Genomic DNA, 19,959 nt, shown 5'->3' with positions numbered 1-19,959 from the left:
AGGAACCCTGTGCTGCAGGAACCTGCCAAGGGAGCACGTGAGAACCAGGAAGAGACGCTTCTTTCTCCTGCAGCGGCTGCCAGTGCTATCTACCGACAAAGCTTAACATTGCGCCAGACGGGGAAGGAGAAATGTTTGCAGGTGATGGATAATTACCTCCCCTATCACAGAGCACATAATTAAGGACAGATTTGGAGCTGAGAGATAATAAATTGATAACTGGAACAACTGTCTTTGAAAAACTGTTGAGTAGATTCTGCTAAAGCTAAACATACACTTACCTCTGATTCACCATTTCTACTTCTAGGTATATACCTAAGAGAAATTAGTAAACATGTTCACCAAAAGACGTGTATAAGAATATTTATAGCAGCTTTAGTCATAATAGTAAAAAACTGGAGACAACCCAAATATGTATTAACTGAAGAATGAATAAATGAATTATGATTGAGTCCTACAATGGAATATTATACTGCAACAAATAAGAATGAAGGACTGAAGCATAAGAAATACAAATGAATCTCAGAGACTTTATATTAAAAGGTAGAGAGAAAAAGAGATAATAGCGTAAAAGATGTGTGGATATATTCAAATGTCTAACGTTCATGTCACTGGAGTCCTGGAAGGAGACAACAGAGAGAATGAGACTGAAGCAATATTCAGAGAGATAATGGCAGAAAATTTTCCAAAACTGGTAAAAGATATAAATCTACAGATTCAAGGAGATTGGTGAATTCGAAAAAGAGTCAGCATGAAGAAAACCACATGCATGCATGTAATAGTTAAACTGCTGAACACAGTGTAAAAACTAATTTTTTATTTACACCTTTCTTCATTGAAAAAAATCCCTTGATGAACATTTTCTGGAGCTGATAAAGCTGAGCTTGGGTGAGAGCCGTTCCCTGCCACATGAACACTGTGGTCGGGCCTCTCGACAGGAGACACCCTCAAGGACATTGCGCAACTTGGAGCTGAGGCCAGCATCCTGAGCATCTCTTCTGATAACCACCCAGCCCCGGCTTGCCAAACAGTGGGAAAACGATCGTCATTTGTAGCCACATGTTTTCATGAGTCTTGGTATTTGAAATATTGTAATACCAAGTCAGAGAAAGAAAAATGGCCTGGATTTTGAACCTCAAATGCAGAGTTTACTCACTTCAATTTAGCCCAGTTTTCCAAAACCCAATAGCATCGCTTCTGTAAACAAACAAGACAGTTAGAAAAATGTTGTTCTCAATGACTAGAATTTTAAAACATTATTTTTACTCTAAAACAAATAATAGAGATGGCATGTAGCATTCCAAAATACGCACAAATCTTTGAGATAAATATTATTGAAGTTTAGAGAACCCAGAAGGCCGTTTAGCATTAAGCCCTCAGATGTGTGGGGCAGTCAGGCAGGAAGCTTCAGGAGACGCGTTGGAGCAGCGGAGTCTTTGGTAATGAGGTCTTTGAGCCTTGACTGAGATCCAGATCTGCCTCAAAAGCTTCTTTTCTTGGCCCAAATAGATGAGCAAGGAGTTCTGTTCTAATGGGAGGTTAGACAGGAAATAGGTCCTGCTCTCTAATCTCCCAGAGGAACCTAAACAATCAAGGGATAAAGCTCGTTATCTCTTGGGAGGTGTCAGAAGCTGTGAAGGTCTGAGATTTTATCCTACTTGCAAGCTAACAAGTTACCCTTCCATAGTTTGATGGATACTGGCAGAAGACATGAAATCCTGGGTCGGAGATGAAGGATAGGTTATTACTCAGAGCAATAGTAGTAACCAGCGTATTAACCAGGGTATTATTTTTGCACAGCTTTCCTGGAGCTCAGTTCCCATAGGACAATGCAAAGAGGGCCAGGTACACCTGCACATGCGGTGGGTTGTTTTACAGGAGAAGAAGCCTGAGCTTTGGGAAACTAAAACTTTTACACTGGAGAGTAAGTATGCTGGCTCTAGAGGGAGACGTGATCTCTATCTTCCAAGGCTGTAAGCAAACCTGCCCTTTGTTTTAGGAAGAGATACCATCTCTATCTTTCAAGGCCATTCACTGTATAAACATTCCTGAAAAGATAGTTGGGAATAAAGGCAGGCAGTGCTTCTGCTTGCAAAATGTGCAGAAACACGAGACAGCCGTGCAGAAATGCTGCTGACAGGGGGAAGCTGTGCTCAGACCACTCTAAGTCGTGCAGAATGTCACCTCGCCATCTCCTTTAACTCTCATAAGCCTGAGTGATGGGCAGTACAGGGCTCATTAGTCCCGTTCACGGTGGGAACCCGAGACTCCCTGAAAAAAGAGTCCCCAGGAAGTAGCTGGGCAGCCTGGCCTACAGGGACTCATGATGCAGATCAGCGGTTTGACGGGAACCCTCACTGACTCGACAACGTGAAGAGAATGCGACACGGTGCAATGCAGGTTGGTGGGCTTGGAGAGACAGGTGGCCTCCATTTAGTGGCTTACCAGCTTGTGTTTCCAAAGTCATCCTCACCATCAATGAAAAACTACTGAAACCAATACGTGAGTTTCGCAAGCCTCAGAATAAAAAGTCAATATACAAAAATCAGTCTATTTCTGTGTACTGGCAGCACATAATTGGAATGAAGTAAAACAAAAAGCAATTTCATTAATAAGAGCGTTAACAAACAAAATACAAATGACTTGCAATAACTATAAAACATTGCTGAAATTAAAGAGTAAACAAATGGAAAGATATGCCATAGTTACGGATTGGAAGACAATATTATTGAGATGTCAGTTCTCCCCAAGTTCATCTTTAGATCCAATGCAGTCCTAAGCAAATTTCCAACAGGAGTTTTCGAAAAATACTAACAAGGATCCTAAAATTTATATGAAAATCAAAAGACTTAGAATAGCCAAAGCAATTTTGAAAAAGAAAACCAGGGGCAGGCCCTGTGGTCGAGTGGTTAAGTTTTTGCGCTCTGCTTCGGCGGCCCAGGGTTTCATCAGTTGGGATCCTGGGCATGGACATGGCACCGCTCATCAGACCACACTGAGGGGGCGTCCCACATGCTACAACCAGGACCTACAACTAGAATATACCGCTATGGACTGGGGGGATTTGGGGAGAAGAAGGAAAACAAAAAGGAAGAAGATTGGCAAGAGATGTTAGCTCAGGTGCCAATCTTTAAAAAAAATTAAAAAATTAAAAAAAGAAAAAGAAAGTTGAGGACTTAGATGACCTGATTTTAAGACTTATTATATGTCTTAGTCCGCTCAGGTTGTTATAATAAAATACCATAAATGGCGTGACTTAACCACAGAAATTTATTTCTCACTGTTCTGGAGGCTGGAGTCAGCGATCACGGGGCCGGCATGGTTGGGTTCTGGTGAAGGCCCTCTTCCGGGTGCCAGACAACTGACTGCCCCTTCTGTCTTCACACGGCAGAAAGAAAGGCAGCTGGCTCTCTGGCCTCTTCTTATAAAGGCTCTAATCCCATTCGCGAGGGCTTCACCCTCATAATCACATTAAGGCCCTACCTCCAAATACCATCACATTAGGATTAGGGTGTCAACATATGAATTCTGAGGGGACACAAACATTCAGTCCATAACACTACACAACTACAGAAAACAAGACAGTGAAGCGCTTTATAAGAATAGACAAATAGATCAGTGGAATAGCCTAGAGAGTCCTGAAAGAAATTCACATTTATAACCAGTTGAAATTTGACAAAGGTGCCAAAGCAATCCAATGGAGTAAAGAAAAGTCTGAACAAATGGTGCTTACACAACCAGAAATCCCTATGGAGAAAAAAAATGAACCTTGATTCCTAGCTCACATCTCACACAAAAATTAATGTGAACCGAACTGTGGTACACTCACATTGTGGAATACGCAGCAGTAAAAAGGAACAAGACATTGATACATGCAACGACTTAGATGAATCTCCAGGGAATGGTGCTGAGTGAAGAAAAGCCAGCACCAAAAGGCTGCATGCTGTATGAGATGATTTATATGTTATTTTTTAACGACAAAATTTTAGAAATGAAGGACAGAATAGTGGTTGCCAGAAGTTAGGGATCAGAGGAGAGATATGCAAGAGAGAGGTAGGTGTGGTGATAAAGGACAACAGTAATGATCCCTGTGTTCAGGATCTTGACTACGGTGGTGCATGCATGAACCTATGCAAGTGAGAAAACTTTATAGAATTTAATGCACACACACGGGTACAACAAACACTGGGGAAATCTGACTCTGATGGCTGAATTGTACCAATGTCAATGTCCTGGTTGTCATATTATACTACAGTTTTATAAAATGTTACCATTGGGGGAAACTGGGCAAGACTCACAAAGGATATCTCCGTGTTAGTCTTACAACTGTATGAATCTATAATATCTCAATAAAAATTTCAGTTAAAAATGAATTTGAGATGCATGAGAGGCCTAAATGTAAATTTTAATAATTTCTTTCATTATAATTTTAAAAAATAATTCCTCTTCTAACTACTTTAAAATCCCTGGAAGAACATAAGGGGAATATCTTCATGACCTGGGGGTAGGTAAAGTTTCCTTAGGAAAAGATTTCTTAGACAGGGCAAAGAAAACAGTAAAATAGACCAAAAAGTTGATAAATCAAATTTCATCAAAATTTTAAAATGTCTGGTCATTAAAGCCATCAGAGTCACCTCAGGCTGGCAGCTGGGGGCAGAGGGTGGAGGAGGCCACGTCTGATACTTCACCACTTGGGCCCAGAAGCAACACTCCTCGCTTCCACCCTGACTGAGGGAAGCTAGCCAACTGGCGCCACCTGGCTGCGCGGGATGGGGTGGCCATTGTGACCTTTGGGATGGGGCCTCCCAGCAATGACCCTTTACTCTGAAAAGAGAGCCTGATACCTTAACAACAACAACAACAACAATGGCTTTCCTGTCAAGAAACTTTAAAAGACACTGTCTCTTTCCACAGCATTCCTGAAAGGTGGGTATTATACTGCCCATTTCAAAGAGGAGGAAACTGACGCTGAAGAAGTTGAAGGAGCTCACCCAGGTAAGAAGCTCACACAGGTCGGAGGCAGTAGGTCCAGGACCCAACTCAAGCCTGACAGATTCAAAAGCTCCCAGTTCTGTGACTCCAGCTGCCTTCCTCACAGCAGGTCACAGTAGGGACATGCCGTTACTTGTGGAAAAAGAAAACAGGCTATCTGGAAGCAGAGAGGCGTCAGCCTAGGCAGAGCTGTATGCACACATTCTTACCATCCAACATGAGAAACTGGAAGGTAGCTGGGGAAACAACAGCCCACTTTGGTTTGCGATTTGCTCGTAAAGCGAGTAGGTCCTTTCTTGTTTTACAGTCACAGCCCAGTTTTGAAGTGTTTTCATAAAGAAAATGCTCCTGGTGTCCAATTCGGATCACAGGAAGGTTTCCCTTGAGCAAACCACCACCTTGTGGCAATGACATGACTTGCAGGAGAAAGAATAAGGTTTTTTGTTTTTCCAATCTTTCAGACTCCAAAACACAGCAGTTACCATTAAAGTTAGAAGTTTTGGCATTAAACAAAGCAAAACAAGCGAACAAAAAAGCACCTCCCTCAGGGCTGATCTAATTAAAATAGATGTCTGTGAAAAAGACATCTGACTTTGGGCAAAGCAATCGAATCACTGACCCATATCATAAAATATGTGAAAGATGGAAATTTCATTAAATCAAGATGTAAAAAGCTGGAGTGACCCAAAGTGATCCATTTGGGGGAAAACTGATTAGGTTCCATTTTGTCCAAACTGTTCACTTTTGAAAGTAAAAGTGTTGCCATTAATAATTGCATGAGACAACAGATGTAAAGTGGAGATATCTCAGGCAAACCGGGACACATGCTTCCCCTAAATTTGTTTCTGAGGTTCAGCCTGGCAAAGATATGACCACATTTTTTAGTAGAGATCAAGTGGTAAGAAATCTAACCCTTTCCAAAAGAATAAAAAGGCAACCTCTATTGTGCTGGCAGGAGGAGTTTAGTATCTGATTTGAATTTTATTTTGGGAACAAATTTTAAGGGCAATTTCCAACCAGTCAAGAGCTTGAGCAACCACCACCCTGTGGCAACAAACGTCACTCGCATCTTGCAGACCCAGTTTGCAATGCTGTGTCTTACAGACGCCCCTGTATAGAGGTGTCACAGTTTGATTATTCATTCACCTATTGAAGGACATCTTGGTTGCTTCCAATTTCTGGTGAGTATGAATAAAGCTGCTGTAAACATTTATATGCAGGCTTTTGTGCACACATAAGTTTTCAAATTAGTTGGGTAAATATGTAGGAACACAATTGCTGGATCATATGGTACGACTGTACTTAGCTTTGTAAAAAACTGCCAGACTGTCTTCCAAAATGGCTGTATCATTTTGCCTTCCCGCTAGCAATAAATGAGAGCATCTGTTGCTTGGACCTTCATCAGCATTTAACATTCTCAGGGTTTTTTTTATTTTAGCCGTTCTAAAAGGCGTGAGAAGTATCTTATTGTTCTAATTTGTAATTCCCTAACGACAAACGAGGAAGAGCATCTCTTTCATTTGCTTACTTTCCATCTCTGTATCTTCTTTGGTGAGGTATTTCTTCTGATCTTTGGCCCATTTTTAATTGTGTTGTCTGTCTTCTTATTGTGAGTTTTGTATATTTTGGATAAAAGTCCTTTATCAGATATGTCTTTTGGAAATAGTTTCTCACAGTCTATGGCTTGTCTTCGCATTCTCATAACAGTCTTTTGCAAAGCACAAGTTTTTAATTTTAATAAAGTCTGACCTACAAATTTTTTCTTTCATGGATCATGCTTGTGGTGCTGTGTCTAAAAAGTCAGTGCCAAATCCAAGATCACCTGGATTTTCTCTTATGTTTCCTTTTAGAAGTTTTATAGTCTTGCGTTTTACATTTACATTTATGATCCACGTTGAGTTAATTTTTGTGAAAAGTGTAAGATCTGTGATCAGAGTCATGTTTTTGCAAAAGGATGTCCAATTATTCCAGCATCATTTTTTGAAAAGACTATCCTTTCTCCATTAACTTTCCTTTGCCCCTCTGTCAAACATTAGTTTTGTACATTTGTCTAGGTCTATTTCTGGACTCTCTAGTCTGTTCCATTGATCTATGTATCTATTCTTTAAATATAAAACCATGCTGTTTTGCTTATAGCAGCTTTATAGTAAATTCTGAAGTCCAATAGTGTCAGCTCTCCAACGTTGTTCTTTTTCGTCAGTATCGTATTGGCTATTCTCGGCCTGTTACCTTTTCATATAAACTCTAGAATCAGGTTGTTGATATTCACAAAATAGCTTGCTGGGATTTTGCTTGGCATTATGTTTAATCTGTAGATCACACTGGGAAGAAGTGACATCTTAACAATATCGATTCTTCCTCTCCACAGACATAGAATATGTCTCCATTTATTTAAATCCTTTCAAGTTCTTTCATCAGCTGTTATTGATTTCTAGTTTAATTCCATTGTGGTCTGAGAACATACTCTATGATTTCTATTCTTTTAAATTTGTTAAGGTGTGTTTAAGACCTGGAATGTGGTCTATCTTGGTGAATGTTTCATGTGAACTTGAGAAGAATCTGTATTCTACTGCCGTTGGATGAAGTATTGTATCAATGTCAATTAGGTTGATGTTGTCGTTCAGTTTAACTATATGCTTGCTCATTATCTGCCTGCTGGATCTATTCACTACTAAAAAAGTTGTGTTGAAGTCTTCAATTATAATAGTGGTTTATCTATTTTTTCTTGCAGTTCTAGCCTCATGTATTTTGATGTTCCTAGGTGAATACATATTAGTATTAATTAATTAATTAATACTAATAACATAATTATTGTCATGCCTTCCTGGAGAACTGCCCCTTTAGCTTTATGTGATGCCCTCTCTTTATCCCTGAGGAATCTCCTTGTTCTGAAGTCTGCTCTGCCTGAAATTAATATAACTACTCTAGCTTTTTTTGGGGTTAGTGTTAGCATGGCATAGCTTTCTCCGCCTCTTTTAAATTATCTGCGTCTTTATATTTAAAGTGGAGGTCTTGTGGAGAACACACAGTTGGGCCTTATTTTTTAATCCACTGACAATCTCTGTCTTTTAATTGGTGTAGACTATTCATACCATGTTTGTAAGTGTTTTATATTTGTTCCACTTGACTTTCATCTCTAAATTTTGAATGTGAATTTTGTATTCTTTATCTTAAAGAGAACGCTTCAGATCCCTCAAAACCTGCACCTACCGCTGCTCGACATGCATTAAGTAACGGTAGAAAAGGTGCAGGCCAGCCCGGCGGTGCAGGAGAGGCTCAGGGATTCCGGGATGCAGCTGCATAGTACATGGATGCACCGGGTCTTTGCTTGCTGGGTCCAAATCCCCCAGACACTGACAAACGCTTCAGCCAATGAGAGCGTTCCTACCGTCCAATTCTGACTTAAGGGGCGGGACTCCCTCCTGCCTTATTGCCTTGTCTAGAGTGGGCGTGGCTTACGTGTACGATTGTTTATCACCTGGCCAATTTGGTGCGGCCCTGTGTTGCCATGACGACCGTGGCTAGGTCACTGCAGACTCGGTTGGAAACTCTCACAGCGCGTTGAGGTCCGTGTACCTGTCGAGAGATCGTTCACGGTGGTTCAGCTTCCCAGGAATACACTGGAACAGTAGGAATAGCAGGGTTCTGTGGCCTTTTTCCACCCTAATTCCTCGGCGGGCGCTCCGATGCCTGCCGGGCTGCGTCGCCTGGAGCCCCCACTCGGGCCTCTGCGCGCGTCCCTTGGCTGGCTCTGGGGCGAGGAAGGGGCTTCGCAAATCTGCAGAAAACCCGCCCCCCGAGCCGCAAGCCCCCGGGCTGCAGGCTCGGCCTCCCTCGTGGGGTGTTCGTTTTCCACCTGTGCGTTTATTTTCTGCCACTTATAAGCACCTTAAAGGGACGAGGGGCTTTGTCTGGAGGAAGCTCTTGGCTTGCTGATCCACGCAGCGGTTTGCCTCGAGGCTGCGGCCGGGGAACGGCCTGAGCCCGCGGTAACAGTGCTTCTGTCTTCTTTGCAGAGCCATGGGCAGCAAGAAGAAGGAAATTGCCTTGCAGGTAAGCCTCTAGGGGCGCTTGCTTCCTGCACTTGGTTGGGGTTGGGGACGAGCAGGATGGTGTGGAGCGGGAAGTGCAGTATGAAAGTGATATTGTCGGGAAGTGCAGTATGAAAGTGATATTGTTTGCCAGCAGTCTATTACAGCCAGTGTTCTCAAACTTGAATATGGTACCTTCCGTCTTAAAGGAAAAAAACTTATCTTGGACCCCTAGTGATGACAAATTTTTTGTGCACTTAAATATAAACAAACATAAAATTGGGTGTAAGCTCTTTATGGTTAGAGTACTTATGTAATGGTAAAACCCAAACATGCGTTAAAAGAAAATAAAACTACAAAACCGAGAAAATATGAATCAATATAATTCGATGTGACTTTTTTGTTGAAATACAATTGCCACTTGCTGTGGGAATCTGATATAGGTTCTTTTGAGTCTGGGCACACGTCTGTAGCTGAGTGCTCTCCAGAGATCCAGTTCTCCTACCACTGCTGTCATCAATCATTCGCTTATTCAAAGTAGATTTTGATATTTTATGTGCTGCACATTCGTTATATGGAGTGCCTTACTTACTTTGCGCCTGGGACAAGTGAATCCGTAAGCCAGTGTCTCTGCTCTTTTTTTCTTGGTCCTGGACAATAATTAGTGGGTGATTCTACAGTGATGGTAAACATGCAGGCGTAGCTGGAACTGGGAGGGAGGGCTTCGTCATCAGGAGATCATCTGATGATCTGTAATATGGGTACATTTTAAAGCAAACCTTAAAACGTCTCCTAGTCAACTTGGCCCATCAGGATAAATGCCAGGCTACAGGCACCGCCTGGAGACTAGAGAGCAGCAGCAGTCCTGAGCCACCTGATTCCTTTCATTGTTCTCGTGGCACCAGGAATTTGCATGTGAATTTCAAAACACTAGTGATTTAAAAAAGGGAGAAAGCAATGTCTGTCTAAGGATTGCATTTACTGGGAGGGGGTTGGCGGGGGAGGGAAGAGCTTTGAATTGGAAGTCAGAAGACCTTATGTAGTTCTTGACTCTTCTCTCAGCCAACTCTGGGACTTTGTGTACATCATGTAAACTCTCTGGGCTATAGCTTGTCCATCTGTAGACAAGCATTGATGTTCTAGCAGTCCAGAGTTATGAAACTTCATGTGTCTATATTCTGTCTGTAAATAAATCCTAAGGACCCGGTCCTACCACTTACTGCCATGTGAACGAGTTCTTCAACCTCTCGGACCCTCCACACCCTTTATGAAAACAGGAGGGATGTTACATAACCTGCAGAGTTGTGGCAAGAGACTCCTTTAGACACTTCTAGGATGGTCTGAATGCTGTCTGTGGTGGCTCTAAGATTTTTGCCCCATATGATTATCTTTTTGTGTGTCTATGCCCAAATCTCCTTTGGGGGTAATAACATTTTTTAGCAATTTTTTTTAAATGTATATTCCCCAGAGCCCTGAGTTCAATGCGGTACTCAAAGTAAGTGCTTCCATTTGCTGAGGGAGGAGGCAGTGGTGTGCCCGGAGGCGTCCGTGTGGGCACTGCCTCTCCACCAGGTCAGCTCCTTAAAAGCAGTGCTCAAGGGTCTGCCAAGCCAGGAACTCTGTCCTCTCTCTGGGTAAGACTATTTAGGATTCCTTTTGTGACTGAGATGGAAATCGCAGGACATCAAGAGACAGCCTGGTTGAAAGTGCCAGAGGGGCTGGCCCGGTAGCTAGTAGTTGAGTTCCTGGGCTCTGCTTCAGAGGCCCAGGGTTCACATGTTTGGATCCCAGGCATGGACCTACACACTGCTCATCAAGCCATGCCGTGGTGGCATCCCACATAAAATAGAGGAAGATTGCCACAGATATTAGCTCAGTGACAATCTTCCTTAAGCAAAAAGGAAGATTGGCAACGGATGTTAGCTGAGGGCCGATCCTCACACACACACAATTGCCACACATTCCCCATTCATTCCCTACAATGTAGGGCTTGGTGAAGTCCAGCTATTTCCCGTTCTGTTCTGCTCCCGCCCTGCTCCTCCGAGTGAGATTCTTCCACTGCCCACAGAGTCCTGGCCCCACTGCTGATGTGGCTCCCTCCACGACAGGGGTGCACTGCGGAGAGTTGCCACTGGCTGACAGCTGAGCCTCTGAGACTGACTATTATGAGAGAGAGGCTGGGGGTGGGGGTTCTTCTGAATCCTCTGTCGCTTTCCTCAGGACCATAGTTATGGGCCCAGGATGACATCAGTCCAGCTCTCTTACCTCATTTAAGGCATCAAGAAGAAGGCTTTTCTGTTTTTTGTCCTTTTTTATCCTTTGAAACAAAAAAGTATGGAAGCATGATTTCCTTGAAAGATGGATCTTTAATAAAGGATTTGCGGATGTTACATGTTTCCAGCCCTTTTAAAGGGACAAAGACCTTAACACACCTGTACTAAGAATGAGTGGTAATTGTCATGGTCTTTTAATTTATATAGTTTCAAGGTAGCTCCCCACAAAACGTATTAATTACAAAGGGAAGAGGAACAATTTCACAGTGTAGAAGCCTGACACCACCTTAATCAAGTGATCAAAGTGAACATCATCCGTAATGGGGCAGATCGAAACTGTGTCACCTGACAAGATGCAGTGAGAAGAACATTCTTCCACTTCTCTGACACTCCAACCAGTTCCAACCAATCCAATCAGTTCCAACCAATTACAACCAATCCAACCAGTTCTAACCAATTCCAGCTAGTTCCAACCAATCCAACAAGTTCCAAACAATTCCAACCATCCAATCAATTCCAACCAATCCAACCAGTTCTAACCAATTCCAACCAGTTCCATCCAATCCAACCAGTTCCAAACTATTCCAACCAATCCAACCAATTCCAACCAATCCAACTACTTCCAACCAATTACAACCAATCCAACCAGTTCCAACCAATCCAACCAGTTCCAACCAATCCAACCAATTCCATTCAATCCAACCAGGTCTAATCAATCCAACCAGTTCCAAACAATTCCAACCAATCCAACCAGTTCTGACCAATCCAAAGATGCACAGCCTGAATCTAATCAGGAGGAAACATCAAACACACCCAAACTGAAGGACATTCTACCCTCTTGTAGTCTTCAAAAGTGTCAAAGTCATGAAAATCAAAGAAAGACTGAAAAACTGTTCCAGATGGAAGAGACGAAAGAGACTTGACAAATCAATTCAGCATCTGGTTCTGATTAGATCCTGTGCTATTCAGGACATTACTGGGGTGACTGGTAAAACTTGAATGGGGTCTGAGTATGAGAGAGTCATAATGCATCGTGTTTATTTCCTGATTTCAATGGTTGTATCACGGTTATGTGGGATAATGTATTCAGAGATAATAGGATATCAGGTTTGTCATTTACCTTCAAATAATTCAAGCAAAGGTTCTTTATACTGTACTTGCAAATTTTCTGTAAGTTTGAAATTGTTTCAAACTAAAAATGTTATACAAAAATATACATTATTAATAATGTACTATGTATGATATGATATATATATCTCTCCTTGAATTTCATTTATGACATAAACCAGAATATTTCTTAAGTAAGAGAAAAATGTGAAGAGATGGCAATAAATTCAACTGTTAATTATTTCTGATGTGGATGTTTGGATATATTTAACAAAAGATGTGCCAAAAGTATACACTGAAAACTACAAAACATTGCTGAGAAAATTAAGGAAGATTTAATAAATGATGAGAAACATGTTCCTGAACTGGAAGATTTCAGTTTTGTCCCAAATTGTTCCATAGATTCAATGCAGTCCCAATTAAAATCTGTGCAGGAGTTTTTGCAGAAATTGACAAGCTGGTTCTAAAATGTATATGGTAATGCAAAGGACCTAGAAAAGCCAAAACAATCTTGAAAAAGAAGAATAAATATGGAAACCTGACACTGCCTGAGTCCAAGACTTATTATAAAGCTATAGTAATCAAAATAGTGTGGTACTGGCAAAAGAACAGACTAAATAGGTCAATGAGATAGAATAGAGTCCAGAATAAACCCATACTATTCCGTCAGTTGGCTTTCAATAAAGATGCCAAAGCAATTTAATGGTAAAATAAATCTTTTCAACAAAGTTTGCAGAAACAACTGTATCACTTCATGGAAAAAAAATTAACCCCAATCCTTCCCTCACAATATAGACAAAAATTAATTTCAGATGACTTGCAGGCTTAAATTAAATTAAAGCACATGAAATAGTGCTCAGCACCACTAGTGATCAGGGAAATGAAATTAAAGCCACAGTGAGATACCATTATGTTACCAGCAGTGTGACTAAAATTTAAAAGACTGACATCACTAAGTTTTGGTGAGAACCTGGAGCAACCACAACTCTTATGCTTTGCTGATGGAAGTTTAAAATGGTACAACCACTTTAGGAAAAGTGGTGGCTGTTTCTTATGAAATTGAACAGACATTTACCCTGTGTCTGAGCGGTTCCACTCCCAGATATTGACTTACTGAAGACAAATGAAAACATGAATAGAAGAGGATTTAACAAGAATGTTCATAAGTCTTTATTTATAGCCCCAAACTGGAAGTAACCCAAATATCTATCAAGCAGATTATGATATCGTCATACAGTGGAACATGCTCAGGAATAAAAATGGACAAGCTACTGACACACGACTACACAGAGGAGTCCCAGAAGTACGCTGACTGAAGGAAGCCGGCACAAAATAATACATGTTGTATTGTTTCATTTGTAGGAAGTTTTAGAACAGACAAAACGAATCTATCGTGACAGAAAGCAGATCGGTGTTTACCTGGGGTGAGGGGTGGGGAAGGGCTGAGAGGAGACACGGTAGAATGTTCTGGGGTGATGGAAGTGTTCTGTAGTGTAATAGGGGTATGTATGCTTTTGTCAAAACTCAAAGAACTGTAACACTTTAGTTCTGTGTATTTCACTGGACGTAAATTATATCTCAATAAAACATAAAAAGACAAAAAAGAAAAAGTGAATGAATACCTCTCTGTACATAAATATAGGTAAATGTCAAAACAATGTTGAGTGAAAACACAAATTGCAAAAAGTTATCTATTGTATGATATTATTGAGGTACATTTTATGGACACAAAACAACTTTATATATTGGTTTTGGACAAGTAATAAGTAAAACATTATTTTTTTAAATGACAGATTTTCTTAGGATAGCGGTTATTCCTGAGGATGGAGGCAGGAAGAGAGAGAAGGAGAAAACAAGATCGGGGAAGGAGGCCAGCTTAGGCTGTGTCTGTAACTATTTCATGGAGAAGGAGAGAGAGACAGAGGGCTAGAGATCTGGAGCAAATACATCAACTCGTTTCCCCATCAGTGCCCTGGGTCATACAGTGTTTGTTTCTCTTTGATGTTAGGTCAACATCAGCACCCAGGAGCTTTGGGAGGAAATGCTCAGTTCCAAAGGATTAACTGGTAATTTAAGATAATTTTTTAGATCCTTCTTTTGCAAAATTGCTAAATGATGTCTTGAACCCTGAAGAGAAAAGCTGCAGTGAGCACCATTTTCCTATATCCTTGAGTTTCATAAGTAAGGAACCAGGTGATTTCTTTGTGTATGTGTGCGCGCATGTGTATACATACATACATACATATATATATCTGGCTTGAACATGTTCATAAGTTCAGTTCAGGCACCTGGTCAGTACTGCTGGATAACAGGCTTTCCTTGTTTCAGAGCTGACTGTCTCACTCAGGGGTTGTTTGCTGTTAAGGAACAGAAACCTCTCCTAATGGCCTGAGGCATGAGAGGGGAAGCAGTGGAAGGAATTCAGGGATCTCTTGGAACACAGGGGCTAGAAGGAGAGCCAGGCATCCGAAGGGCCCGGAACCAGGGGCTGCACAGTCATTAGGAAACAGCACAGCCACTGTCCCTGGGCCCCCTCGTCTCTATCCTCCTTGTATCAGTTATCTATTGCTGGGCAACAATTTACCCTGAAACTTAGTGGTTTGAAATGACACCCATTTACTATCCCCCAGTTTCTGTGGGTCCGGAATCCAGGTGTTGCTTAGCTGGGCGCCTCTGGCTCAGGGTCTCTCACCAGGCTGCAGTTTAAGAGTCACACAGCGGGAGCCGACCCCTTGGCTGAGTTGTTAAGTCCACACGCTCCGCTGCGGTGGCCCAGGGTTTGCTGGTTCGGATCCTGGGCGCGGACATGGCACTGCTCATCAGGCCATGTTGAGGCAGCGTCCCACATGACACAACTAGAAGGACATGCAACTAAGATGTACAACTATGTACCAGGGGGATTTGAGGAGATGAAGCAGGAAAAAAAAAAAAAAGGTTGGCAACAGTTGTCAGCTCAGGTGCTGGTCTTTAAAAAAAAAAGAAAAAGAGTCACACAGGGAATGTCAAGGCTCAGCTAGACTCAAATTTGCTCCCAAGCTCGGTGTTGTGGCTTTGGCAGATCTTAGAACGTCACTTCCAAGTTCATTCATGTGGCTATTGACAGGACTCAGGTCCTTGCCAGCTGTTGGCCAGAGACATCAATTCCTCCAAAAGGTTTTACAACATGGTAACTTTCTTCCCTCAGAGCAGGCCAAGAGGGAAGGCGGGAGAGAAAGAGAGAGAGAGACAGAGAGGAAAGTCATAGTCTTTTGTAACATAATTTCAAGAGTGACATCTTTTGCCCTATTCTATTAGAAGCTGTCACTAGGTCCAGCCTGCGCTCCAGTGCAGGGGATCACACAAAGGCATAAATCCCAGGAGACTGGCCCACCTTAGAGGCTGCCTACCACCCCCGCTCCTCCACTATTCCTCTCTCTTCTTTGTCTACTCTAGACATCTCTGGGCTGTTTTTCTCTGTGTCTGCTCACGTCTTCTCTCTATAAATACACCTGCTCCGTCAGCTTGTGTTTGCTCTTCTCTCTCTCCGCCACCCCCCTCACCAAAGGACTTCAGCATTCAAACCCCTCTCCCCCTTCCCTCTCTCATGGCTCAGTTTGTCTTTCCAGCCCCTTCACCCTCTGTTCCCTGAGGTGTGTCCTGAGCTCCAAACTGTTTCCTAACATGCCACAAGTTCTCTTTCTTCACTTTTATCCGTGTTGTTCCTACTACCTGGAATATCATGGCCCCATCACACCCTGTACTTCCTCACTCCCAGGCCCTGCTCCAAAGCAGCCTCCTTGCGCGAAGTCTTTCCTGAACCTCTGTGTCGTCACCTCCCCCTGGGGGTCTCTAGGGCATTTGGGGTGGGACTCTGTCTCAACGCCCCCAGCAGACACCCAGCTTGGTGGGACCCCTGCGTGGGTGAGCACCCTCATGGCTTTCCCCATAGACTGTCAACACAGGGGCGTTGTCTTGTTCATCTCGTCTGGAGCAGACTTGTCCGGGCCTGGCTGCTGGTTAAATGTGGTTGCCTTGACCCAGTAGCGTAGTGAGGAGTTGCCACCCTCTACTACTTGAGGGATTACAAAGCCTTTTTGACGGTGCCAGGTCGTAACTCTTCTGTCCATGTGTCTTGTCTGTGCAACTAGAACATGCCTCCAGGGCAAAACCACCATGACTTCTATTTCTTTACCACCAGTAAGAAAACTACCACCTCATCACTTTTTGAGAATCTGCCTGTGTTCCGGGCACCTGATGTGATCCTGGTGAGAGTGTCGACTCTGTCAAAGCCTGCTCTAAGCCGTGCAAGGGAACTGTGTTGGCTGAAGGCAGCAGGGGCCCATCTGCCCCTTCTCGTCAGGCAGTCTCGAGGAAGACATGCTCCTCCTTCTTTCTGGAGCCAGCAGAAATTTGCCTCCCAAGTCAACCACCGTCTTGGAAGTCTTGCCTTCTTCTGGCTCATTTTCATCTGCCTTCAAACATGCAGAAGTCTACTCAGGTTTACACACACACACACACACACACACACACCCCTGCACAGGTTTTTGTATTCCCTGCCATTCTTCTCCTTCAGGTGTCTTTTCTATTTTGCTTTCTGTCTTTCAGAGTCAAACTTTTCGGAGTCCTCTCCAGTCCCCAGGCCCCCATAACCTTGTGAAGTGTACCTTTGTCCCCGCCACTCCATGGGGCACCAGGGAGTGCAAGAGGAGATGGGAAGCTCATACAAATGACTGGGCTGAACTACCAAGTCAAATCCTGCGTAGAGATTGGTAGCTAATTGGGCCCCCAATTTTTTCCCACTGGGGCTTGAACCTGCTCTCCTTGGTGGGCCTGGATATAGGGTCCTCTTAGTCTTCAAGGACTTTTTCCTTACTTGACCCAAATGCCTTTCTCCCTCAACGGTGAGGCTGCTGTCCTTAGAGAAGCCCAGAGCTTTATCCTCTGTCTGATGCTAAGGCCCCAGTCCCTCTCTCCTGCCCCTGCTGGGGTCTGCTTGCCTCTGAGACCACTTGCCTTAGATTCTCTGGTTGGTACTGGAGACCCAGCGTGTCTAGAGTCGAGTTCACTTTTCTCCCTCCCCAAACGCTCTCTCCCTGCCCCACCCAGTTCTCTCTGCCAGGCTCCAAGGTGGAGTCCTTTTCACACCCACTCGACTTTCCTCCCCAGTTCTCTCCACTTCCTTTTCAAAGTCTCATGGATTCCCCTGTTCCTCCCCTCCCATCGACACTGCCACCCCCGTGTCTGGCTTCCTTATCCCTCCCACACCCAGTTCAGCTCACTTTCTTTCTGCAAAACTGTGCTGCCTGGCTGAACTAACCAAGACTGCTGAATCTGTGCATCCTGCTTCTTTCCTGGGGGAGTTGAAAGAGCATGGGCTTCAGACAAACCTGGGTTCACACTTGGTTCTGCTGCTTGAGAATTTTATTTTTTTACCTTGGGTTGCTCACTCCACCTCTTTGAACTTCAGCTCCCTTGTCTCTCTGGTAGGATAATGATGCCCATCTCACGGGGTTTTCTGAGAGAAAAGCAAAGCGCAGATGCCCTCTTGCAGCTTAATAAATATCACCTCCCTCTCCTCTCTACACCTTGCTGAGGGTCCTCATCGCCTAGTAAATCAGGATGCAACTCCTTAAACCCACATTCCATACTCTTCCACTGATCTCTGCCACCTCTTCCCACAGCCCATCCCCAGGCAGGTGTGAGCCCGCAGGCAGCCCCTGGACGCCCCAGGCTGTGCCTGCACGTGCTTCCCACCACAGCCTCCCTCTCTGCCCATCCAAGCGTGGCATTTTCCAAAAGGCCCAGTGTAAGTCGCCCCTCCACTAGGAAGCCTTCCTCCCCTGATTAGTACAGTACAGTGTTCATATGGTGCTGCCAGAGTCTATGTTAATTTGAATAATGCTAATTTATGTCGTGTTTTTTCAATAGTTCTCCCGTGATGTGAAAATCTTAAAATGTGAATCTTCAAAAAGTAAAATCACAAATTGCATGCTATTAAAATTGGCAGGCCCGAGAGTTTATAAACAGTGTCTATACTACCTCCCCATGATGCCGATACCACGCCACTCCCGCTGCCGAACAGAAGGCCACCTGTGTGGATGAGGCAGGAACTCTGAGGGCTGAGGTCTTTTTGAAGACATCCTTCCTCTAAAATGTGACCTCTGGGACATCGCAATCTAGCACTTGCTGCATCTTCGTGATGGGGCCAGGCGGGTCCTGCGGGGATCCGTGCACATGTGCCGGCCCAGCTTGCTCACAGGCCTCATGGTCTAGTGCAGTCCCACGAGAGGCTTCCCTCTCCCCAGCCCTGGCACGCTCCACAGACTGGGGCCAAAGAAGAAAAAGCTACCCAAGTTCCCACCTAGGTCTCTATCGGGTCCACTTTCCAGCAGAGCAATGTCAATTTCGTAAAGTGAATAAAACTCTCCTTTACCCAAAGCAAGTGGGTTTTAATTTGTCAGGGAAAAGGTCAAAGCTGTGTTTATTATCAAGGTAGCTAAGAGTTGACTGTACGCTGGCAGGTCACATACAGGGACTTCTTCCTTTTAGAATAGATAGTTTCAGTCCAATTCAAATACTTTTAGGCCGCTCTGTGCTACGTCTGCCCCTGAATGTGCCTGACAATTCCTTAAGGTAAAGCATCCATGTTAAGAAAATGATTTTCCACCATACTGACTGAATTATGTTTATAATTCAGAACGCTGAGCTCATAACAATGAGGGAGAGCTGGGTTTCCATGCTCGCTGTACTCTGAGGGGATAATAAAGCCCTTTAAGCAGTAAGTGCCCCTGCAGACAGATGTCCTCTGGAGGGGTCAGAATGGCCAGAGATAAGTTCCACCGGCCATGGACGGCGCCGGTGCCCACTGAACGGTGCGCTTCTTGTCCACGCAGTGGTCGACGTCTATCAAGGCTGGTGTGGCCCCTGCAAACCCGTGGTGAGCCTCTTCCAGAAGATGAGGATTGAGGTTGGCCTGGACCTGCTGCATTTTGCATTAGTAAGATCCTCTCTTAGCAGCGTGTCACATGACATTGTAAAAAAATTAAGAATTTAAAAATAGGAAGAGGAAGTGCAAGCTGCCTTTACCAGATCATTGAAAGGACACCAGTTGTGGATTTTGGGGTGGCTATCAGTCATGATGCTTTATAATTTCTCCAGAGATGCAGATTCTGGCCCCACCGCCACCTCCCTGACAGTGTGGGCTTGGGCAGTCTCCTGATGCTGTGCGCGGGGAAAGGATCCGTGTCACCCTAGAGGGGATGCTCCTTCGTGGCTCGTGAACACTGTGAACTCTGAAGTGTCACTTTCAGAGCCCAGGGTTTCAAGATTTCTATCCTTGCTCCATAAAGGAGAACTTTTAGCAAAGATTTCCTTGGATTAATGTATGGAAATGGGAATAAATTCCAGAGAAGTGGGCAAGAGACACTCGATATGCTGCATGGGTCTGAGGGTCACAGACAGTGAACGTGGGAAATACACCATACACTGATTTCTTGAAGTTTGCCTTCAAGGACTCTGCACTTCCTCCCTCGGGAGTCGGTGCTGACGCTTCTGTAGAGTGTGGAGGAAGCGCCCAG

General features: G+C 43.8%; 1 protein-coding gene across 32 annotated transcripts in view; it reads left to right on the top strand.

The window, feature by feature from the left end:
* Positions 1–4,827: 4,827 nt before the first annotated feature.
* NME9 (NME/NM23 family member 9) overlaps positions 4,828–19,959 on the top strand; it is a 31,892-nt gene continuing 16,760 nt past the window's right edge. For 11 of the 32 annotated variants that reach the window (XR_011527186.1, XR_011527185.1, XR_011527184.1 and 8 more), the window contains exons 1-4: positions 8,425–8,558; positions 9,009–9,045; positions 14,412–14,469; positions 19,276–19,379. Coding sequence is in view for 29 of the 32 variants with exons in the window: in XM_070576186.1 (XP_070432287.1) it covers positions 9,013–9,045; positions 14,412–14,469; positions 19,276–19,379 (195 nt within the window). In the remaining 3 variants the exon portion in view is untranslated. Of the gene's footprint in view, positions 4,996–8,424; positions 8,851–9,008; positions 9,046–14,411; positions 14,470–16,580; positions 19,380–19,959 lie in introns of those variants that run through there. The other 21 variants (XM_070576187.1, XM_070576170.1, XM_070576184.1 and 18 more) reach the window with 16 other exon arrangements.

Source organism: Equus przewalskii, chromosome 15 (genome assembly GCF_037783145.1).
Source record: "Equus przewalskii isolate Varuska chromosome 15, EquPr2, whole genome shotgun sequence".
Classification (NCBI taxonomy): Eukaryota; Metazoa; Chordata; class Mammalia; order Perissodactyla; family Equidae; genus Equus; species Equus przewalskii.
Note: the sequence above shows the minus strand (reverse complement) of the source record. Positions and strands in the feature narration are given on the sequence as shown.